This window comes from Myotis lucifugus, unplaced genomic scaffold (assembly GCF_000147115.1).
Source record: "Myotis lucifugus unplaced genomic scaffold, Myoluc2.0 scaffold_352, whole genome shotgun sequence".
Lineage (NCBI taxonomy): Eukaryota > Metazoa > Chordata > Mammalia > Chiroptera > Vespertilionidae > Myotis > Myotis lucifugus.
The window spans coordinates 724,363-749,291 of record NW_005871400.1 but is presented as its reverse complement, the minus strand read 5'-3'; the positions used below and the strand labels follow the sequence as shown (position 1 = coordinate 749,291).

The window sequence follows — 24,929 nt, the reverse complement described above, 5'->3', positions numbered from 1 at the left end:
CATTATTGATGTATAAAAGTGCCACCGATTTCTGTGAATTAAATTTGTATTCTGCTACTTTGCGGAATTAGGTCTGATAGTTTTTTGGTGGAATCCTAAGGGTTTTCTATGAACAATAGCATGCCATCTGTGAATAGTAACAGTTTACTTACTCCTTTCAATTTGGATGCCTTTTATTTCTTCTTATCTGACCGCTGTGGCTAGGACTCCCAGTACTATGTTGAATAACTGCCCATTGAGTATGATGTTGGCTATAGGTTTTTTAATATATGACATTTGTTATGTTGAGTTATGATCCCTCTATTCCCACTTTGCTGAGCGTTTTTATCATAAATGGGTGTTGGATTTTGTGGAATGCTTATCTTCATCTATTGATATGGTCATGTAATTTTTATTCTTCATTTTGTTTATGTGATGTAGCACATTTAATGATTTGTGAATATCATACCAATTTATTGCATCCCCATAATAAATTCCAGTTGGTCATAGTGCATGATCTTTTTAATGTATTGCTGGTTCTAATTTGCTAATATTTTGCTGAGTATTTTAGCATGTACTAGTATGTTCCCATAAGGGATACTGGCCTGTAATTTTCTTTCTTTGTAATGTCTTTATCTGGTATTGGCATTAGGATAATGCTAGCTTCATCAAAAAGGCCTGGAAGTGTACTCTCCTCTTGGATTTTTTTTGAATAGTTTGAGGAAAATAGGTGTTAGTTCTTCTTTGAATGTTTAGTAAAATTCCCTTCAGTATTATGTGATGGCCTGTTTTTGTCTCTTTTTCCTCCCTGGTATGCTTAGTCTACTAGGGCAGCCACAAACAAAATGCCACAAACTGGGAAGTCTAACAATAGAAACTATCTCATAATTCTGGAGTCTAAAAGTCCTTCAAGGTGTGGACAGGTTTGTTCCTTCTGGAGTTTGTAAGAATCTGTTCCAGGCTTCTCTCCTAGCTTCCAGTGGTTGCTGACAATCTTTGGCTAGGACTTCCAGTACTATGGCTTCTGCTGCATCACCCCAACCTCTGCCTTCATCTTTCCATGGCATTCTCCCTGTGTGTGCTTGTTTTCGTCTCTTATTATGGCCTTTGCTTTGATGCCTGTATTGTCAGATATGTGTATTGCTTCCCCAGCATTGTTTTTTTTAAATTTTCATTTGCATGGAATATTTTTTCCATCCGTCCACTTTCAGTTTGTGTGAATGTTTTTTAAAAAAATATATTTTATTGATTTTTTACAGAGAGGAAGGGAGAGGGATAGAGAGTTAGAAACATCCATGAGAGAGAAACATCGATCAGCTGCCTCCTGCACACTCCCTACTGGGGATGTGCCCGCAACCAAGGTACATGCCCTTGACAGGAATCGAACCTGGGACCCTTGAGTCCACAGGCTGACGCTCTATCCACAGAGCCAAACCGGTTAAAGCTGTGTGAATCTTTTGTTCCTGGGTGGGTCACTTGTAGATAGAATATATATGGGTCATGTTTTCTTATCTGTTCAGTTACCCTGTGTCTTTTAAAAAAAATCCTCACTCAAGAATACGTTTTTTTTTCTGTTTTTTTTTTTTTAACACCAAGCAACAAATGTAACAAACATGGTTGCTTTTTGATCAAGAATAAGTTTTTTAAAGTTGATTTTAGAAAGAGAGAGAGGAAGGGAGAATAAGAGAGAGAAAGATAACCATTGATGTGTGAGAGAAACATCATTTGGTTGCCTCCAATACACATCCTAAACTGAGCATTGAACCTATAACCTGGGTATATGCTCTGAATGAGAATTGAACTCCCGCCCCCCCCCCCCCCCCCGCCACCCTTCAATTCATGGAATGATGGTTCAACCAATTGAGGCACACTGGCCAAAGGTACCCTGTGTCGTTTGATTGGAGCATTTAATCCATTAACATTTAAAGTGACTATTAATTTGTATGTATTTATTGCCAATTTATTTTTATAATTATGTTTCTCTTCTTTTGTTTTCCTTTTTCTTAATGAAGTTTCTTTTACCTTTTTGGCAATACTGGTTTGGTGGTAATAAACCCCTTTAGCCTTTTCTTTTCTGGCAAGCTCTTTATTTCTCCTTCAATTTTAAATGGTAGCTTTGCTGGGTAGAGTATTCTTGGGTGTAGGCCTTTGTTTTTCATCACTTTGAATATTTCATAGCATTCTTTCTGGCCTGAGATGTTTTTATTGAAGATGACATCTATGAGTTAGATGGGCAAGGAACCCACCCCAGCACAGGGCACCTGCTACTCTCATTCCAGTTCTCTTTCCTTAGCAATGCCATTCAATTTCTCTTTTTATGACTCTGGTCTACTGAGAGCCACTATTGCCCCTGCTAGAGCCGAGAGTGAGTGATGTGACTGAGATTCTATGCACTGGCCCTTTAAGAAAGCCATTTCCCTTCTCACCAGGGAAAGTTAAATTCCTGCTGATTTTCTAGTTCTCCAGGCTAGGGTGCCCAGCTTGGGGCCGAGGCCACTCCCTTCTCCAGGGGGAATCTCATTACCTGAGATATCCTTCTGGATTCTCTCCTAGCACACCTGGTGTAAGGCCAGCCTTTTTGTGGCTCTTCCCTTTCTACAGGTTTTGTGGGATGTTACTCTCAATCCTTAGTTATAACAGTTCTGTTCAACTAGTCTTCAGATAGTTATTCGGTTGATTTTCCCATACTTTAGCTACTCTTCTGATATGGTCCTGGGAGGAAGCAAGTGTAACTTCCATCTATCTACTCTGCAGCCATCTTGAACCCCTTCAACATTCTAAACTTTTATGCTTCAAAAGACACCCTTAAAATAGCAGCAGAGTAAGTGGGAGCTACACTGACACACTCCCAGGACTAAACTGAAATTACAGCTAAAATACAGAAAAACCATCCTGAATAATCAACTGAAGACTAACTGGAGAGAACCATAATAATCAAGGACATAAAGTAGAGTCACATAGGGACTGGTAGGAGGGGAGGAGGCATGAAAGGGCTGGCCACACTCCCATAGACAGCAACTGAAGTTCCAGAGAGATATTTCATCTAGGAGGGAGAGTTTCTCATTGAGAACTCTGGGGTCTAACCCCAAAGCTGGGCCTCCCATTCTAGAGAACCATAACTGAGAAGGCCCACACAACATCTGGGAGAGATGGCTGGAAATGCAGGCACCCTCGTAAAGGGCCAATGAATAAAATTCCGTGTGCAGCCACATACCTTGGGCTCTGGCAGAGGGAGGGCAGAGTGGACTGGAGCTGTGTGAGCAGAATCCAGATTTGGGGTTAGACCTCAAAGGCAGACACCCGGTTTCCAGTGCTGAGTCATCCCTTCATACTCCAGAGGACATCATTCTCGGGCAGACCTTTACCATCCAGGAAGCTTTTGCATTTTGGGGAAGAAGTTGCCCCAACCTGTTGGAAAATATCTTTCCCCAGCCGGTGGGCAATAGCCCAAGGCTAATCAAGAATGAATAACAATCAATTGCAGGCAGAGGCAGATCAGAGGCTTTTGAGTCATTGCCTGATATAAGTCAGGACCCAGGGCTAGGAAAAGCTAACCTTGATCCATATCAGGCACCCAGCCCCAGCAGAGGGAGCCACCAGCTGTGGGTCGCTGATAGCTCCAAAGAGGGTACTCAGGGCCGGTTACACACAGCATCTGACATTGTCCTGCACTAGAGATTGGGAGTCATCGCAGAGTTACCTAGTACATAGACACAAACCCAAGCAGGCAACCAAAATGGGAAGACAAAAAACAACAGTAAGTCCTAAATGAAAAAACAAGAGAATTCTCCAGAAGAAAAACTAAATGAAATGGAGATAATAAATTTATCAGATATAGTGATCAGAATAATGATGGCAAGGATGCTCAACAGCATGAGAGAAGATATAGTAACTATGGAAAAAGACCAGTCAGAAATAAAGAATGACATACTAGTAACACTATAAAGAACACATTAGAAGGAATACACAACACAGGGGAAGCTGAAGGTCAGAACAGTGAATTAAAATAATAAATGAAATAAATTAATTAAATTTTTAATTCAATAATAGTGTGAAGGCCTAGGACATTGCTGACCGCTACTATAGACTTTATAAACACTGTCCAACAAGCCCTCCCCCGCTTCCATCCAACAGGTTAATTAAACCTGGTGACTACAGTATGTTAATAATAACTCAATAGAGCTATTTTTAAAAAGCAGAGAGAGGATTTTACAATCCAAATATGATGCAAACTAAAATATGACATAATTTTTATTATTCAGAGATTTTAAGAAAATATAATTTATTTGACCCTAATAATTATATTTTATCCTGCACTGATTTAGTAAAATAAAATTACATTTCTCTTTCTGTGGCCGCATATAAATTATTTGGTACTACAACAAATTACACACACACAGTAAATAGGCTTATAGATTTTTAGAATCAGTCTGAAACATGAAATCAGCCTAAAATATGAAAATTTAATAGAATGCCTTTGTTTTTTCCTCATTTTGATCTTTCTGGGAATTTGCCTTTCTTTTATCTGTGTGACACTTAAAGCTTAGTGTCCCAGGGAACTTATTTAATATCCAGTTTAAGTAAGGAGTTCAGTTTCCTCATTGGGAATAAAATTGTGATAATATTAGCTAACTCGAAGAGTGCTGGGAATATTCAAAATCATGTTAAGCTATTTTCACATAGTAGGTGAGTGAGTAGTAGTAGTAATTCATTCAAAATCTGGTTGTGACTTCACGAAATTTATCTTGGATTTTATTTTGAGGCTTCATCCCTCCCTCCCCCCGCCCCAGTCTGAGAAAGTAACTTTGGTACACAAAACACTCAACACTCAAAATGGCAAGCCTATCCATTGGAGGATAAACACGTTTTTCTGATTTTCTTATCTAAGCTTAAATGTGGAAGTCTGGACAGGAATAGGTTGTGGTTAGCAACATGGGGAGTCCCAATACTCACATTTTTTCCTGCAGTCCACATAGACGTTTTGAATTTCTTGGGTACACAGTCTTTTTACTTCATAGTCATCAAGGAATCTGCTGACACCCATTGCAAAGTTGTAACTGGGAAGCATCACTAACACATTGCTTATGAAGACTTTAGTGAAGTCAGAAATTTCATTGCCTGTGATTTTTGGGTTGTGGGCACACAATGCAATATACAGATCATGTATCATAGAAATGTACACTTGGTTAATAGTAACCTTATTAACCACTGTCACCACAATTAATTTAATTAAAAATTAAATAAAAGAGGATTAATTATAAAAAAGTAATAAACCTCCCATAATAAACTTCCTCAAGATAACTAAACAATTCTCAGATAATTACCAATCTAGCAGATGATCCCTGAGAAAACACTCATTATTTAAGTCACTAAGCTTGTTCATCTTGATAGCTTGTAACATGGATTTATCAATTATAGAGTTAAAGAGAAGGGCACTCATCATGAAGGGAGATTTCAGAGATAGATTGTGGGGTGAATTGACTAGAAATAGTGAGGAGAAACTGGCTGGGTGAGGACCAGGTCACCATAATAGTAATAGGAGGGAGGTGAGGGGCCCTGAAGATCAGTAAGAATATGAACCCGAGGTGGAGAGAGAAGGACTTCGGGGGTGTAATGGCACTATGGTTTTGGCTCTTGCATGCTGGAGCAGCGGTCAGATTAAGAAACTTTGTGGTATCCATAAAAAAGATGGTGTTTAAAATGGAGAGGGATAGAACTCAGGATTCAATATTTTGATATTGGAAATTTGTTTTTTTGTTCCATTGACCCTATCTGGCACAACAGGCTCTCTCTGGCATTGAATTTATTAAAGAAATAAAACTTACCTATGCTTTACATCAGTACAACCTGAAAATATTTCAAAGTACAGGGATGGGCTGGCTCCAAACTGCCACAGAAACCTTTTACTGAAGTGTCAGTGGTACTTCGTACTAGTTGAGGTAGTTCCTGTGCGTCTGTGTTCTTGTACAAGATCTTATGTCCTCAACGAAGAATTTATAATAATGTGCTCTGAAGACCATCAAGCCAGAGCTGGGAGGGTTGTAGCACCTTTTGAAAATTAGTGTTGGGGGGACAGGCTCCTCTGTGCTGAAACAGGTCAGTGGTTGACTGATTGGAATGTAAGTTGTGTACTCAAAACTGAGGAGCTGTGAGTGAGAGGGAACCTATTGTCAAGCCCCATAGATATTGCTGTAATCAAAGAAAAAATTCTTCCTAAACGACATATCCTTCCATTTCTTACAGGAAATTCAGCTGTTATAATCTGTGCGACTGTTGTATATGTGGTCTGTCATTTACCGAAATATCATATGTGGCATATAACTGTAAAAGGACAGAACACAGGTAGAATCTATAGGTAGTGAAAAAGTGATTGACAATACCTCCACTGATTCAGGGAATGAGCACGAATGCATAATGCCTGCTTGGCTTATTATGCAGGGGCTCAAGTCTTCCTCACCAGGCACAATACCGCTTCTTGGAGAAGACTGCAAAAGAATGTGCTTGGTCCACACACTAAGTTTCCTTTTGTTTAAGGCCAACACCTAAAGTTAGGGAATGAGTCTGGAAGCTCTTTTGGTAAAGTTCTACCACTTCAGGCAGAGCTAAAATGATTAACACAGTTCAAAGTTCATGTTTAAACAGAAGTTTAACCAAGGAATGTTCTAAAACCAAACAAATCCTATTTGTGATAATCACCAGCAGTCACACTCTCTTCAAATTTTATAGTCAGAGAAGGGAGACAGGGAGAATCTACTCCTAGAATCCTGCTAAAATAAGGTCTCAAAAGAAGGGAAAAGGGTTTAATGATAACTACATTTGTTGCATATTTCCTTGTTTTCTTCAGAAAAAAATCTCATTTGAAGGGCCAGGATGATGTGCTGCATTAAATTAGGCAGAAGTCATCCCATAGCACCTCCCACCCTCCCACCTCCCTACTATGCTTCCAAGTGAGTGCTGTTCAGATTTTAGAGCTGAAGGACCAAATCTGGGAGAGGGGGGGCATTTCAAAGGAGATAAGTGGTTTGCACACGTATATTGCAGTTTTTTACTCTTCTTTTTCTTTAATGAAACTAGAGTGATACCAAGCCCAGCTCCTTCAGATGGCCTAGTGCCTCTCTCTTTTTCTTCCTTTCTCTTCCCCATTTCCTTTCTCTCCCTCTCTCCTTCAACTTCTATTTTTCACATATTCAATAAATATTTGCTGTTTTCCAAAAAGCATAGTTTTCAAATTCCTGGAAAGTATGTGCTTAACAATTATTATTTTATTCTCTAGCTCTTTCATCCTCATTTATTTAATATATTTACTGGAGAAAATGGAAATTGTGGAAAGTCCTTACCAATGACGTGTATTATGGAATCAATGACGATGCTGACCACAGTTGAAAAGTAGTTAAAGAGGGTGAGTTTGATGTAGGCAGCAGTACTACTAGAAAACAGGTAGCTTCCCAGGTACATGAGAGGAACAGCAGACCAACCATACAGCATAAAGATCAGCATTGTGTCCAGAAAGTTGTAGTCTTCCACAAATGCACGCAGTTCGCAGTACTTGAACACTCCCTGAGACAAATGCAGAGTAAGGGCAGGTGAAGGACACAGTGCAACAAAGAGCCAAGCCAGACACTGAGGAGACAGTAACCACTGCATCATTAGCACATAAAACTACTCATTACTTAAATCAGCTTACCCAGTAAAAAAAGCTTCACCCAGCCAGCTTCACCCAGCCAGCTGGCTCAGTGGTTGAGCATCAATTCATGAACCAGGAGGTCACGGTTCCATTCCTGGTCAGGGCACATGCCCAGGTTGCAGGCTCAATCCCCAGTGTGGAGCGTGCAGGAGGCAGCCAATCAATGATTCTCTCTCATCATTGGTGTTTCCATCTCTTTCTCCCTTTCCCTTCCTTTCTGAAATAAGAGCTAGCCTTAGCTTATGAGCCTGAACTAAATTACCTCTTCCTCAATAGAGAACTCTCATGAACAGAAGGACTATACTTCTATTTTCTGTTTTCTTCCCCCATTTGGAAAAAATTACTTTTTATTTCCTACCCTGACCCCATGATTAAAGTCAAAGTAATTATGTCTGCCTTAAGCCCGACTCTGAATTTTCCCAGAAAAACAAATGACCTAAGAAGTAGACTCTTTCCCTACAGATTTTCCCTGGGGCTGCTGTCATATTATGTAACCTCTCTTGCATAACGCCACACACTTAGACTGCCCCCAAGCCCCTCCTATCAGGGGCCACCTTATTCATTTATTTCTTAATCCATTTGCAAATCAGACAAAGAAGCATAACTTTAGATTGCACTAGATTAGGAGGAGGGGAATTGCCACAGCTTTTAAAGAATTTTCCAGAAATATGTATGATTATAGTTGGTAATTACAGTTTCTCTAAAGATAGCCAGGATGCCTCTTTGGAGCAATCATAGAATTGTATAGTAAGGCTACTAATAGAGGAAAAGAAGGATTAAAATAAGAATAGCCCCTATTAGAACCTTATGATGCTCTTAGAGGTAGTTTATATTTAAGCAATGGTGTGTAAAGAAAGTATATGTAGAGAATGAGCCAGCTTAGGTGAAAGAACTTGAACAGCTATAACTACAGTTGTTTCCCCCATTCCAATTAAGAGGGTGAAATAAAAAGAATAAATACAGTCAGAAAAATAGCAAGTAACCTAGCAGCTTTGTTCCAAGCCTTATAATGCTTAGAGATGTCTCAGAATCTATTTCAAAGAAAATTTAAATAGCTATTTGGATATATTGGATACATGGAAACACATATCCTATTTTTAGGTAAGGTATGACTCAACATGATAAAAGTGTAAATTCTCCCAAAATTACTCTAAATAGAAATAGAAACAGGTATTTTTGAAATTAGATAAGCTAATTTTAAACATTACATGTAAAAACACACAACATGTCCAGATAGTCAGGAAATTCCACAGAAGATTAATGGGAAAGGTCAATACAGAAAACATAATTAAATGTATTACAAAACTACCATAATCAAAACATATTGGTAATGGAAAATTACAGATACATTAATGGAATAAAGAATATAAAATATACTTAAATAAGTATTATTAGTTGATATACATTTCAAATCAGTGGGAGTTGGCTGTCAAAAAAAGATGGTAGAACAATGGGTTAGCTATTTAGGGGAAAAAGTGAATACTAACTTCGCTCTTTACTTAAAAATAAATTAATGAATGAGAATGAAATAGCAAAAAATAATACTAGCAAAGTAATCTGTGTCCAATGCATAACGGCCTGATTGAGAGTAAAGGGTAGCTCCTGGACAAATTTCCAGAACTGTACAATGATGAAAATAGTGCATCTGAAGGCTTATGAGAGACATATTTCCAAAGTGACATTGAGCTTGCTATCCAAGTCCTTGGTGAGGCCAGTATGAGATGAGCCCTGTCTACCTTCCCCATGCTGTATCCATGCCTAAAGCGCAGACTAGCTTACAAGCAGGAGTTCAATGTTTGCTGAAGAAATAATTCTATGTGTGCAGAAAGGTGGGGATATAGGATATCTAACAGTCATCAAGACAGGCACACAGACCGCATGAAAGGGAAGCCTCACCGCACAGTGTCCCTGGTCACATAACACATGAGAAAAGTTACTTGTTGTTCTTTCCTGAGCCTTCATGCATGGGCTCAGTCATGGGAAAAGGCAGAGGACTTCACTAACCCTCACCAACAATCTCCTGGGGTGGCTGGAAAACAGTGTTGGGGAAGATAATGCATCAGGGTTTGGAGTCAGCAACATAGCTTAATCCTTGTCTCTGACATATGAGCAGTAAAGTCCCCTGCTTTGTGAATCTGACCGGCCGAGAAGGGGTGAAACAGGAATCCTGGCTGCTAGGCAAAATGACAGAATCTTGCCTCCTCTTGTTGGGTCCAAGAATGAGTCCAGTTGGTGGCATTTCATAGAAGCAGAGCAGGGTGGGAGACTATTCCACTGAAAACCAGGGCCATTCAAGTCAGATAAGCAAGCAAAGCCAAGAAGCCATATAGAGCACACAGTCTGAGAATCATTAAGGGAAATTTTGGGTGGAGGAGAGAAAGAGGGGGGGGGGAGAGTAGAGAGGAAGAGATAGAAGGACAGAGAGAACAAACAAAATAGAGGAGCTGGAGTAAGATGTAGACATGACTTTAACATACATTAGTAGTATATTATCCAGGATGACTTTGAATGTATAAAAGACAATGAGCTTTGGAATAACCACAACCAGTGTTGAAACTGTACTATCTGAGTGAAGTTAGACAGGTGACTTATTTATGTGAGCCTGTTTCCTTGTCTATAAATATAATGAATTAACATCATTGTACTATTGAATGATGTAACACATAAAAAACATATGACAAGTAACTTTTCTCATGAGCCATAAATGCCAATATTTGCATAAGTATTAATAATGGATAATCTTCTATATAGACCTATTAACTAGGAAAGGATAGCTGGGTGTGTCAGCCAAGCTTCAAGAGTCAGAGAAAGAATGGATTCTCCACATGGAGATGAAATTATTCAGAGGTTTTCTGATTGATTCAATGTGCACTGTGTTACACAAGGGAGCTAGTAAAGCCAGAGACTATGTCTGGAGTAGCTACCCAAGTTCCTGTGGTGAAGAATGAGAGGAGCATCCGTCACAGAGGATGGTGATTTTCTCTTGTTATGCTGGCTGGTTGGTGAGCTATGAGCAGAAGAGACTGGCAGGAGAACACCGCTGGAGTCGTGCACTGTTGTGAGATGACGGAAGCCCCACACTGCTCTCTGCATCTTGGGATTCTTCTGTACATACTACTTGCTCACTACACTACCTCACCATCCCTGCCCCAACCAGCCTAGCCCCTGGCCTGTGCTGAGAAGCTGTTCTAGCTGGTGAGATCCTGGTTCTCCTTCAGAACCAATATTAGGCCCTGTGCAATATTCACAAGTTGCTGGAGCCAGATAGACGGAAAGTTTCTCTTTTTTTCCTCCAACAACTAATTTTACCATTCTATGGTGTAGTTTGAACTGGTAGTTTATCCATTATAGTGGCAATTAGCATGCTATTTTATTTTTTTAAAATATATTTTATTGATTTTTTACAGAAAGGAAGGGAGAGAGACAGAGAGTTAGAAACATCGATGAGAGAGAAACATCGATCAGCTGCCTCCCGCATACCTCCCACTGGGGATGTACCCGCAACCAAGGTACATTCCCTTGACCGGAATCGAACCCGGGACCCTTCAGTCCGCAGGCTGACGCTCCATCCACTTAGCCAAACCGGCCACGGCTAGCATGCTATTTTATAATGATCTATTTCACTGCTGTGTCCATTGCTAAACAGTGAACTATTTGAGGGCTGAGATGTTATCCTATTCGACTTAATTTCCCAGTAACTCTTGCAAAGAAAGGAGCTTTACCTCTTTTACTCCTGTGTTTACCCCTTGTAACTGCATAGCTTCATATCTTCCTCAACTTCAATATGCATACAAAAGAAGTTGCCAAGTTCCTTAATGAGCAAAGTCTTTACATTAAAAGATGCTGTACTATCCTTACATGTACATTCTTTAAACCACTTTCTCAATGTCTAAAATCAATTGTCTGAGTCAAAACTAGTTTTGCTTTGCAGACCTAGCCATCTTGAGTTGTGTGTGGAGGGGCTGGGGTGGGGGTTGGTCCTAGGATGTGTGTGTGTGTCTAGATTATAAGACAATGACAGCAACAATGGAAGACTCCTAGATGTCACAAAGGGTGTAGGAGGTTCTATAGAGAGTGGGGGTGAATGGTAACAGGAAGCTTTACTTAGGTCTTGATTCTACCTTGTTTTCTATAGTCCAATTTTACCAAAGGACACAGCATTGGGAATTAGTGGGAAGTAATATGGGTAGTAAGAGACAAGTGACAAAAAATAGTCCATCCTAGAGTTTTTGGCCAGGGCATCATGCTGAGAATTACATGAGAAACCAATTTGAGAGACTTTTCAAAGACAAATATTTTCTCCAGCTGAAAGAATATGAGGGAGAACATTTCCACAATATATTCTTTGACATAATTAACTTGTAAACTTCTTTACAAGTTTTATTTTAGGATATAATTACTTGATTAGGAATTTCTGGTGGGTGACATAGAAAAATTAGCCTTCATGTAACTTCAGCTAATACTCACCAGCAGGAGGCAGCAGGAAATGAAGTAGTAGATGAGATCCCACAGGAGAGCAGAAAGCCAGTAGATAAGGACATAGACCCCACTCACAAACTGGATGTGCTTGGCCTTAGTGATTCTCTCAGTCACTGTCTGGAGGCCAAAGCTAGCGACTACAACAGCCATGCCAAAAGCCAAATGTAATACTATACGGCTTCCATCTGTAGGCCTACAAAGGATGAAATAAAAATTCAAATAAATGATGAAATAAAAGTAGAAAATGATGATTTCAGTAGCTATTTTCTTGTAATGGCCAAATTACAAGGGGATATATGAAGACTCAATTCCAATAAAAGGAAAATGATACGTACACTTCATGAGAAATATAAAGAGGGAGAGGCTGAGGCTTGTTGGAGACTTTAATGGAAGCACTGGGGCCAGAGAGTGACATGAAGAGGATGTTGTCTAACACTGCCAGAGATGTTGTAGCTGAATGATATGCCTCATTATTGAACAAAATTGTCAATAGTGTTTTGTTTTTCCCAACATCAATGGAAAAGGCAATAATGGAGAAGTCATTAAACTTTTTAATTTTCAATATGTCATTTGTTACATGACCTAGAAAAAAGAAAGAAATTGGTCAGTGAGTCAACATGTAATAAACCACCTACTTCTTATATTGGAGAAGAAAGACCAAACATTTTTTTTTTCTGTTCTTCTTCCAACTTCTCATAATGGTTACTTAAAATTTTTGTCTTGATCCTCAATAATTCTACCCCATCATTACTCTCTACAATCTCACATTATACTCTACAACTTGAAAAAAACCCAGTAGGATTCCAAGATGGCTGCAGAGTAGGTGGCAGCTATACTCACTTGACACCAGCCCCAGATTTATAAATTATAGAGCAATCAAACTTGAATAATCAACTGAAGACTAGCTGAACTGAAGTAGTATAACCAAGGATTTACAGAAGAAGCCACAGAGAGACTGGTAAGAAGGGTAGAGACACAGAAAGGGCTGGCCCTCTCACCTATATGCAGTGGCTGAGAAGCCAGGAAGATATCTATGCTGTAAAACTACCTTGCCCCCAAGGAGCACGGGATCTCAACCTCATGCCAGGATGCTCAACCCAGAGCAATAGAGATGGGAAGAGGACCCATATAGTAGTGGAAAATCAGTGGGTATTCAATTCTCCTGGGAGAGAAGGAGTCTGCTGAAGACCCAGACACCATCTTTCAGAGATAAGCACTCCTATTATAGCACCAGCCTAGGGAGTGCATTGTCTGGTCCTCCAATGGCTGGTGAGGACACTCTGTCATGCCCAGGTCCTGTGGAGGGGTCTACAGAATGCATCCAGCAGTGAACTTTGGAGTGCTCTTTTTCTGGGGAGGCTCTTGATGGAGACTCAGAAAATGACTGAACTGTGTGACTTTGGAAAGGGGACCAGTCTCCCCCACCTCTAGCACACAGCTGGCACTGCCCACCCTGCAACATGTTGAATCACATGGCTGACCCCATCCTGCTGAGTTCAGTTGCACAGGGAATCAGAGGGCTGTGCAGAGCTGGGACTCTCAAAGCATGTCTCCTGGAAGGGCTTTTGTCCAGGAATCAAATGGGCGGGTGCTGGGTTGTGTGACTACATGATGGAGGAGCCACTCCTCTACCCCCTGCCCTCTTTGCCTGCACTATCTTGGAAAGGGGAAAAAGAGCCTGCCCCCTCTCCAACAGGCTTGCACTACCCTCAATGGGAATATGCTCCTCCAACTCCCTGATTCCCTGCCCTGCTGAGCTCATTTCTAGGGGTTGGGGGAGAAGGGAGAGCTTCTGGGAGCTAGGACATTCATAGTGTGTGTCCCTCAGAAGCTACTGACTGGAACCAGGAGGAAGGTGCTAGGCCCCCTCCTTTAGGGTGGGTTGGCATCACCCCCAACAAGAGACTCTTTATTTGTACTCCTGAGCCAGGTGCCTCCACCCAGTGAGTTTGCTCCTGCAGAGGGGACAGCAGGTTACATCTAACCTGAACCTGCAAGAAGTTCCTTCTGGGAAAGCTGAAGTTGGAGACTGGCAGAAGCTGAGTGGTTAGTGTCTGGAATAAGGTCCACATTCCTCTCATTGATGCCTGACCAAATAACCTCCAATAAGGGCCCTCTAGCCCCATCTCCTGAACACAGTTGCTCTGTCCTACTGAGCTCACAACCTGTGAAGAGTCTGTGGCTCACAGCTACCCTGGGGTCATCCTACAGTCTTAATTCAAAAGGCTCTGGAGAAAGACTAGGCAACCTCTGGGTGAGGGGGAGAAGCTTACAGGTGAACCTCAGAGAGCATCAGATCTTTACAGATCTGCCTCCAACTCTAAGCTGGAGGAAGTCAAACCTTGTACACAGAGGCCCAGTAGATGGAGCCACAGTGAACAGTGTGGTATCTCCAGACAGGTAGCCCAAGGCCAGGTACCCACAACATCTGACATAAACCTCTACCTGAACCCCACCCAAATGGACCCCAAACCAACAAAACTAGTGATGGGCTTCAGACCACATCAAGTTCAACCCAATTTACCATACAAGTTGCAAAACCAAAGGAAGATTGAGGCAGGTGCCAGACTCTTCTGGGAGCAACACAGCCTTGAAGGGCAGTAACTCGTGCACAGGGATTGAGGTTTATCCTTACAGTCAGCCAGTCTGAGGGGTTAACCACACCCACGAAAGGGCTGAAAGCATTACAAGCTCAACTACAAGAGAAGGGTACACATAACCACAAAAACATTCCTGGAACACAGAGCTCGGGTGATCTCAAAGATTGTGCCAGCCGAGCCCAAAGCCATCCTAACAAGTTTGAGAGTCATAGAAGATCTACCTAATACACAGACACAAAATGCAGAGACACAGAAATATGCTTCAAATGAAAGATCAAGAGAAATACTCCTAAAATAATTACATAAAATGAAAGTAACCAAATTACCAGATGAAAAATTTAAAACAATGGTGATACAGTGGGAAAATGGTGGCAGAGTAGGTGAAAGCAACACACCTACTCCCTGCACCAAACTTGAGTTAGAGCTATAAAATGTAGAGCAATTAACCCGAATGAACAACAGAAGGACACTTGAACAAGAACATCATATCCAAAGTTGAAATAAAGAAGCTACATAGAGACTGGTAAGAACGGTAGAGATGCAGAAACGGTGGATCCCTGCACTCAAGGGCTGTGGCTGTGAAGCTAGAGAAATACTGTGGATGCCAAAGCCCCCCTTGGAGGAGAGTGGGGTCTCAATCCCAGCTGGGACCTCCAACCTAGAAGACCAGGGCCAGGAAGAAGAGCCTGCATAACCTTTGACAGCAAAAATAAATGGGGATTTTGTCCACTGAAAAGAGGAGGCAGTCTGCTTGAATCCCTGGTGACCTCCTTCAGGGCTAATGCACAAGGACTCGCTTTTGGACACTCACCCAGAGCTCTGGTAAGGGAAAGAGACTCGGGGCATATGAAAGTCATAAGGAGAAGATCTGAGTGGCATAGCTCTGGATATCTGGAAGCTGACTTTGGAGGTCCCAGTCCTGAGCCAAATCCCACACTGCCCTTGGGTGCCATCTCCCAGGTTCCAGCATTTCTTGCAGCACCAGTCAGAAAAAGTGCACTAATCCTGTTCTCCAAATACTGGTTACACCATCCTGCCAAGCTCAAGTCCCACACAGAAAACTGTTGGCTGTACCCAAGGGGGATCTGAGGTGCATTCTTTTTCTGAAGAAACTATGGGTAGTCTCAGATAAGCACTGAACCGAGTGGCTTGGGAATAGATGGAGGGCAGCAGCGGACCTGGGGGGAAGCACACACTGCAAGCCTCCCTTCAGCATCTCTGGTGGGGCACCACAAAGCTAGATGGCGAGAGGCTAGCTCCCCTCTCTAGGGATGGCCAAGGAGGGCCTGCACCACCCCCAACAAAGGCATGTCTGTATTTGACTCCCCAAATTTGCTGGTGCTGCTGGCCAAGTGCAGTCCCACAGGGGAAGGAAGTGCAAATCAAAACTGGGACATCTGGAGTCACATATGAAGAACACCATATCTGACATGAAGAATACACTGGAGGGGCTCAGCCTGTGTGGCTTGGTGGTTGAGCATTGACCTATGTACCAGGAGGTCACGGTTTGATTCCTGGTTAGGGCACATGCCTGGGTTGCGGGCTTGATCCCCCATGTGGGACATGCAGTAGGCAGCCAATCAATGATTCTCTCACCATTGATGTTTCTACCTCTCTCTCCCTCTCCCTTCTTCTTCAAAATCAATAAAAATATATTTAAAAAGAATACACTGGAGGGGAGAACCAAGATGGTGGTGTAGTTAAATGCCTGTACTCACCATCTCCCACAACCACATTGAAATTACAACTAAAATACAGAACAACCATCATTAATAACTGCCTGAAAGTCAGCTGAATGGAAATCTTACAACCAGAGAAGTATAAGAAAGCACCTTGAGACTGGTAGGAGGAGGGGAGGCACTGAATGGGCTGGTCTGACACCCATGAGTGCCATTTTTTTAATTGGGAGGGAGATCGTCACTGAGGAGGCGATCTCCCTCCATGAGAAGTAAAAGGTCCTAGCCCCACACCAAACCCCCAACTCAGGCTCCCAGAGCTGGGAAAAGCAGTCCCTATAACTACAGGCTGTAAAAACCAGGCCAGATTGTGGCCGAGGGACAGGAAGACTACTGGAATCCCAGGTGTTCTTCTTAAATGACAGGTGCACACACTTACACAGTCCCACTTTCTTCGAGCTCCAGCATCAGGTGATCCAGACACATATGGGGAGGAACTGGATTGTCTGGCATTGGGGCAGAAATTCGGGGGTCGCTTTCTCCCAGATGAGGGTGCTCACAGGGGTCATTGTTCCTGTGCTGGGACCACCATTATCCCAGGGCTGACTGGCAGCCATATTTGAGTCTCCATAAGCCTAAAGAACACTGTTTGCTCAGCCCTGGGGATTCCCTAAGACCCTGGCCCATCCAATTTGCAGCCCCACCCAAGATTTTTGTGGTTGTTTTTCCATATGAATGACCTGTCTTAACTTAGGCTTTTTTGCTAAAAATCTCTCAATTTACCATACACTGGTGACAGTGTGCCCCAAACCTATCAATGAAAGGCCCAAGACCCAACTAGCACAAGCCTATCTTGCTTCACAGCTAGGCCTCACCTGGGCACCTCTAAGCCCAATACAAATAGCAAGTAGCACTTGTCTGCAGATCCCGCTGTAGCTCCCAATGGGTGGCCATGGGCATTGGCTGACTTTGTACCTCCTTGGTACCACTTGGCCCTAGAGCCAGTGCACCTGGTAGAAAGCTTCAGATCATACCAGGTTATAACTCTACACATCCACAAGCGACACACTCAAGAGGTAGACTCAGTGAACAACCAAAAGCCCCACTGGAGCAAGTCTTACTCCATAAGGGTGTTCCTGCATAGTAGCTCTCCCACTGTCCTCACAGCCAATTTTCCTGGAGGTCAATTCCTCCCAGTTACACCAACAGTAATCAAGTCTCAATTACAAGACTGTGCACATAGCCCACACAGGGGCACACCTAGAGTGCCCAGCTCAGATGACTGGGGAGGCTGAGCCACTGTCCCTACAGGACACCTACTACATAAGGCCGCTCTACCAATTCCAAGAGACATAGCAGCTCTATCTAATACATAGAAACAAACACAGGGAAGCAGCCAAAATGTGGAGACAAAAAACACACAATAACAACAACAACAACAAAAACAACAACAACAACAAAAAACATGTCAGAAATGAAAGCAAGCAAACTACTGGACACAGAATTCAAAACCATTATTATAAGGTTACTCAAGGATCTTCATGAGACTTTCAAGGATCTTAGTGAGAATGTCAAAGACACTAAAAGGACCAGTCAGAAATTAAGCAATTAATTATTTCACTAACTGAAATAAAGAATAATTTATAGGTATTCAATAGTAGAGTAGAGGATTCAGAGAATCAAATCAATGATTTGGAATATGAGGGTGCAAAAAACACCCAATCAGAAGAGCAAAAAGAAAAAGAATCCAAAAATATGAAGATAGTGTAAGCCGCCTCTGGGAGAACTTTCCATTATGGGTGTTCCAGAAGGAGATGAGAGAGAGAAAAATATTGAAAACCTATTTGAAGAAATAATGTCAGAAAACATCCCCTAGAAAAATGTTAGTCTAGGAAAAACCAAGATGGCAGCATAAGTAAACACCGGAGATTGCTGCTTAGCAGAACCCTTCAAGAATACAACTAAAAGACGGAACGGACATCATCCAGAACCACAGGAAGGCTGGCTGAGTGGAAATTCTACAACTAGAAGGAAAGAGAAAAGCATACCGAGACTCAGAGGAGGTGCGGTGCGAAAGTAAAGTACAGAGGTATGGAGGCGCACTCGGAGAGGACTGGCAGCTGAGGACACAGTTGTCTTTTTCAATCGGTAGGGAGTCTCAAGCTCTGAGCTCCAGTTCCAGGCGAGTCTCTGGAGACCCAGACTCATATGGGAGAAATTGGACTGTCTGGCATCGGTCGAAACTCGAGGGCAGCTTTCTCTCGGAGGTGCTTGCAGCGATTGCTGGGACACTGAGAAGCGGGGCTTCTCAGGGCAGCCATAGCTGCTTGCTCCACCCTGTTGATCCCCTTGGACCCCCACCCCACCCGAGCTGTGTGCCAGCTTTTGCATATGAAAGGCCTGCCCCTTTGCAATCTGAAAATTACCTAATAAACTGCAACTGGTTCAAGGCCCCATGGCAACTCGCATTGCTTCACAACTGAGCTCCTGCTGGGTAGCCTCAGGAAGAGGCTAGATTAGCACCTCCTTAGAGATCCAGGAGCCATTATACCCAGTGGTCAGAGTGGGACCATCCAGATTGCAGCTCCTCGGATCCATAAAGGACACACTCAGGGGGCAGACTCAGTGAGCACCAAAGCCCCACTGAAGCAAGTCTTGCCTGGAGGGGTGTCTCCAGCACAGAAGTTCTCCCACTGCAGACACAGCTGATTCTCACAGCCAATTGGCCTGGAGGTCAATCCCTCCCAGTGATACCTACAACAATCAAGGCTTAACTACAACAAGACTGTGCACAAAGCCCACAAGGGGGTGCACCAAGAGTGTTCACCTCAGGTAATTGGGGAGGCTGAGCCACTGGGCCCTATAGGACACCTAGCACAGAAAGCCACTCTATCAACACAGGGAAGCATAAAAAATGCAGAGACAAAGAAACAGGACACAAATGACAGAAATGGACGAAAGCAAACTACTGGATAAAGAGTTCAAAACCACACTTTTAAGGTTGTTCAAGAACTTTCTAGAAACCACTGATAAATTTAGTAAGACTCTCAAAAAGTCTGGTGAGACCGCCGATAAATGTGGTGAGACTCTCAAGAAATCTAATGAGACCCTCGAGGTTATGAAAAAGGACCAACTAGAAATTAAGCATACACTGACTGAAATAAAGGATATTATGCAGAGTTCCAACAGCAGACTAGAGGATCGCAAGAATCAAGTCAACAATTTGAAATACAAAGAAGCAAAAAACACCCAACCGGAAAAGCAAAAACAAAAAAGAATCCAAAAATACGAAGATAGTGTAAGGAGCCTCTGGGACAGCTTCAAGTGTACCAACATCCGAATTATAGGGGTGCCAGAAGAGAGAGAGAGCAAGATATTGAATACCTATTTGAAGAAATAATGACAGAAACTTTCCCTACCTGATGAAAGAAATAGACTTACAAGTCCAGGAAGTTCAGAGAACCCCAAACAAAAGGAATCCAAAGAGGACCACACCAAGACACATCATAATTAAAATGCCAAGAACAAAAGACAAAGAGAGACTCTTAAAAGCAGCAAGAGAAAGAAAGTCAGTTACCTACAAGGGAGTACCCATACGACTGTCAGCTGATTTCTCAACAGAAACTTTGCAGGTCAGAAGGGAGTGGCAAGAAATATTCAAAGTGATGAATGCCAAGAACCTACAACCAAGATTACTTTATCCAGCAAAGCTATCATTCAGAATTGAAGGTCAGATAAAGAGCTTCAGAGATAAGGAAAAGCTAAAGGAGTTCATCACCACCAAACCAGTATTATATGAAATGCTGAAAGGTATTCTTTAAGAAGAGGAGGAAGAAGAAAAAGGTAACGATACAAATTATGAACAACAAATACACATCTATCAACAAGTGAATCTAAAAATCAGGTGAATAAATAATCTGATGAACAGAATAAACTGGTGAATATAATAGAATCAGGGGCATAGAAAGGGAGTGGACTGACTATTCTTGGGGGGGAAAGGGGTGTGGGGTGAGGGAAGAGACTGGACAAAATCGTGCACCTATGGATGAGGACAGTGGCGGGGGGTGAGGTGAGGGTGTGGTGGGAACCGGGTGGAGGGAAGCTATGAGGGAAAAAAAGAGGAACAAGTGTAATAATCTGAAGACACAATAAAGATTTAATTAAAAAAAATCCCCTATCTGGTGAAAGAAATATACTTACAAGTCCAGGAAGCGCAGAGAGTCCCAAAGAAGAGAAACTCAAAGAGGCCTACATCCTAATTAAAATGCCAAAGGTTAAAGACAAAGAGAGAAACTTAAAAGCAGGAAGAGAAAAGCAGTTAGTTACCTACAAGGGAGTGCCCATCTGATATCAGCTGATTTCTCAACAGAAACGTTGCAGGCCAGAAAAAGTGGCAAGAAATATTCAAAGTGATGAAAAGCAAGAACCTATAACCAAGATTACCCAGCAAAGCTCTCATTTAGAATTTTGGGTCAGATAAAGAACTTCACAAACAAAAAAAAGCTAACAAAGTTCATCACCACCAAATCAGTATTACAGGAAATGTTGAAGGGTATTCTTTAAGAAGAGGAAGATGATGATGATTATGAAAAATAAGAAGAAGAAAAAGAAGAAGAAATAAAGTGGCAACAAATATATATCTATTAACAATTGAATCTAAAAATCAAAACAAATGAACCAGAAATCTAATGAACAAAATAAACTGGTGAATAAAATAGTTTCAATGGCATGCAACAGACTGATGAATCTCAGAGGGAAGGTAGGAGGGGTTGGGAAGAGATTAACCAAGATCTTACCTATGGACACAGACAGGAGAGTGGTGAAGGCTTGGGGTGCTACAGGAACTGGGGGTGGGGGCTGGGAGGAGGTAGGGGGACATCTGTAATACTCTCAACAATAAAGATTAAAAAACATATTCAATGCATTTTTATTAGTAATATGTCTGAGCAAAATAAAGTGCAAAACTATATATATATATAAAAGAGAATACATTGGAAGGAATTAAAGTAGGTTGGAGGAAGTGGAGGCTCAAATCAGCAATTTGAAAGACCAGGTGAAAAAAACCACTCAGACAGAGCAATAAAAAGAAAAGAAAAAGAAAAAAGGATAGTAGTTTAAGGGAACTCTGGGACAACATGAAATGTAACAACTTCTACATCATAAGGGTAACAGAAGGAGAAGAAAGTGAGCAAGGAACAGAGAACCTATTTGAAAAAATAACCATAGAAGGCTTCCCTAACCTGCTGAAAGAAAAAGTTACACAAATTCAGGAAGCACAGAGTTCCAATCAAGAGGAACCCCAAGAGACCCACACCAAGACACATCATAATTAAAATGGTCAAAGTTAATGCAAAGAGAGAATCCTAAAGGCAGCAAGAGAGAAAAAGAGAGTTAGTTACCTACAAGGGAGCCACCATAAGGCTGTTGGATGATTTCTCAAAAGAAAATTTGCAGTCCAGGAGTGATTGGCATGAAGGATTTAAAGTAATGAAAAGCAAGAACCTGCAAATAAGACTCCTCTATCTAGCAAGGTTATAATTTAAAATGGAAGGTGAAATAAAAAGCTTCCCAGACAAAAGAAGGCTAAAGGAATTCAGTAGCACTGAACCAGCATTCCAAGAAATGCTGAAAGGACTGCTTTAAGAAGAAGAAGAAATAGAGAAAGGAACATAGACATAAAGAAAAAATGGTATTAAATAAGTACATATCAATAATAATCTTAAATTTAAATGGATTAAAGGCTATAGTCAAAAGACATAGGGTAGCTGAATGGAAAAATAAACATGACCCATATATATACTGTTTACCAGAGAACTACTGCAGAACAAAAGATTCACACAGGCTGAAAGTGAAGGGATGGAAAAAAAATTCATGCAAATGGAAACAAAACAAAAAACTGGGGTGTCAATAACTTCTGACAAAATAGACTTCAAAACAAAGACCATAAAATAGACAAAGAAGGTCACTACATAATATTAAAGGGAATGATTCAACAAGAGGTTATAACCCTATAAACATATACATCAAATAAAAAAGTACTTAAATATATAAAACCATTCTTGGTGGTTTAAGGGGTGCAATCAATAGTAACACAGTCATAGTAGGGGAATTTAACATCCCACTGTCATCACTGGATAGATTTTCTAGACAAAAAATCAACAAGGAATCAGAGACTTTAAATGACACACTAGATCTAATGAGTTGATTACATTTTATACCGAAGTTGCAGAATATACATTCTTCTCAAGTGAACATGTAACAATCTCAAAGACAGAACAGATGTTAGGACACAAAATAAGTCTTTATATATTCTGGAATATTGAAATCATGTCAAGCATCTTCTCAGATCACAATGACATGAAATTAGAAATCAACTATAATGAAAATACCCCCCAAAATTCAAACACCTAGAAGTTAAATAGCATGTTAGTAAGCAATGAGTGGGTTACCAAAGAAATCAAGGAAGAAATAAAAAAAACTTCCTGTAAACAAATGAAGATGAACATCCAACAACCCAAATCTATGGGACACAGCTAAAGCAGTCCCGAGAAGAAAGTAGTGCTACAGGCCTACCTCAAGAAACAATATAAAGCTCTAATAAACTATCTAATACTACAGCTGAAAGAATTAGAAAGAGAACAGCAAGAAAAGCAGGGAGGATGTAGAAGGAAGGAAATTGTAAAGATCAGAGCAGCAATAAATGACATAGAGAGTTAAAAAATACAAGAGATACAGGAAACCAAGAGCTGGTTCTTTGAAAAGATAAATAAGATTGATTAACCTTTAACCAGACTCACCAAGAAACCAAAGAGAGAGGACCCAAATAAAATCAGAAATGAAAGAGGGAAGGATCCCAACATGGCAGCCAGCAGGACAGCAGTGAGGGAAAGATTGTGAGTAAAGAAGTGAGAAGGGAGTGTGTGGACATGTGTGGTATGTGTGTAGGTGAGGGAGGGACAGTCAGATCTTGCAGGAGTTTCAGGGACTGGTGGATCAGGATCTCCTGGATAGGGAGTGCCTGGTATTACCGTCGCACTTCTAGGCCAGGTGTGGCTCAGGTGCGGAGCCCACGCCATCTTGTAGAGGGAGCAGTGGAGGCCAGGAGTGCAGCCACATCAACACCCAGACTGGCCTTGAACACCACTCTGAACCGGAACCGTGAGCCACTTGCCGCCGTGCATAACTCAGGAGGGACCACTGCCACACCCCTGCAGTGAGTGGCACCCTACCTCGCGGCCAGCTCCCAGATGCATTCACTCAGTGACTGAAGGCCAGAGAGACCTCTTGCACCTCCCCTCCCCACCCGGGCTTCTGGACCCTGAGCTCCCAGATCCTGCTTGGTAAGTGCAAGGCAGAGGGACCCCACGCCCCTCCCTTCCCAGCCCCTGGGACCATGCCAACTGTGAGTGGGAGACACCCGCCCAGCATTCTGCCCCAAGGCCCTCACCAATGGTGTGAGCCACGGACCTCCAGCCTGGACCCGGCCCAGCCCCAAGGATCACATGGATGATGCTAGCCAGGGACACCTGGCACAGCACCCTGTCCTTCCCAAGGGCCGTGCCTATGATGTGAGCCAGGGATGTACCCAGGCCAGCCCCAAGGGACCATTCCCATGGTGCTAGCCAGGGACACCCGACATGGTGCCTTGCCTAGGACTTGGCAGACTGGGCAAACCAGAGGGTTCTAGGGTACCACCCTGTTACTGGTGCCGGGGCTGTGCAGTGAATTGCATGCTAGAGGGCTCTGGGACCCTACAGTGAGTCGCACACCAGAAGAACTGTGCATGTGTCCACCTTCAGTGGGAAACTGAGGGACCAGATCTGTGAAGGAAGGGAATACAACTCAGAGAAGACACAGTAAAGGCTTGAGACTCAAGACAGACCCAGCCTCTGGCCTAAGGAGTCCTGGACCATTGGACCACTAAGGGCTTTAACTTCTTGGATTTCAAGCAGGTAGAAAAAAATACAAGGGGACAGCAAAAATGGGGAGATAAAGAAACAATACCCAAAGGAAAGAAAAGGAGGAACTGCCAGAAAAGGAATTAAATGAAATGGAGGCAAGAAATTTGTCAAAGAAAATTCAGAGTACTGGTTATAAGGATGCTCAAACATCTGGATGAGAAATTCACCAACATGGGTAAGAATCAAGAGGAAATGAAGAATGGCATAGCTGCAATAAAAAACAGAGTGGAAGGTTTCAATAGTAGACTAGAAGAAGCTGAGGACTGAATCAGAAAGTTAGAAGACAGGTTAGAAAGAAAACACCCATCTGAACAGCAATTGGAAAAAACAATTAAAAAGAAGCAGGAGAGTTTAAGGGAGCTTTGGGACAACATGAAATGAAGCAACATCAGCATAATAGGAGTTCCAAAAGGAGTAGAAGCTGAGCAAGGAATAGAAAAACTATTTGAAGAAATAATGACAGAAAACTTCCCTGGCAGGGGGGTGGGGGGTGGGGCAGGGGAATCACACAAGTACAGAGAGTCCCAAACAAATATGAACCCAAAAAGAC

The 24,929-nt window shown here is 42.0% G+C and overlaps 1 protein-coding gene across 1 annotated transcript in view; it reads right to left on the bottom strand.

Moving 5' to 3' along the window:
* The window catches only part of LOC102423824 (ATP-binding cassette sub-family A member 3-like), a 372,708-nt gene that overhangs the window by 49,566 nt on the left and 298,213 nt on the right, over window positions 1-24,929 (bottom strand). The window contains 4 exon segments of the mRNA XM_014466690.2: window positions 4,933-5,097; window positions 7,317-7,536; window positions 12,131-12,335; window positions 12,478-12,724. Coding sequence (XP_014322176.1) covers window positions 4,933-5,097; window positions 7,317-7,536; window positions 12,131-12,335; window positions 12,478-12,724 — 837 coding nt within the window.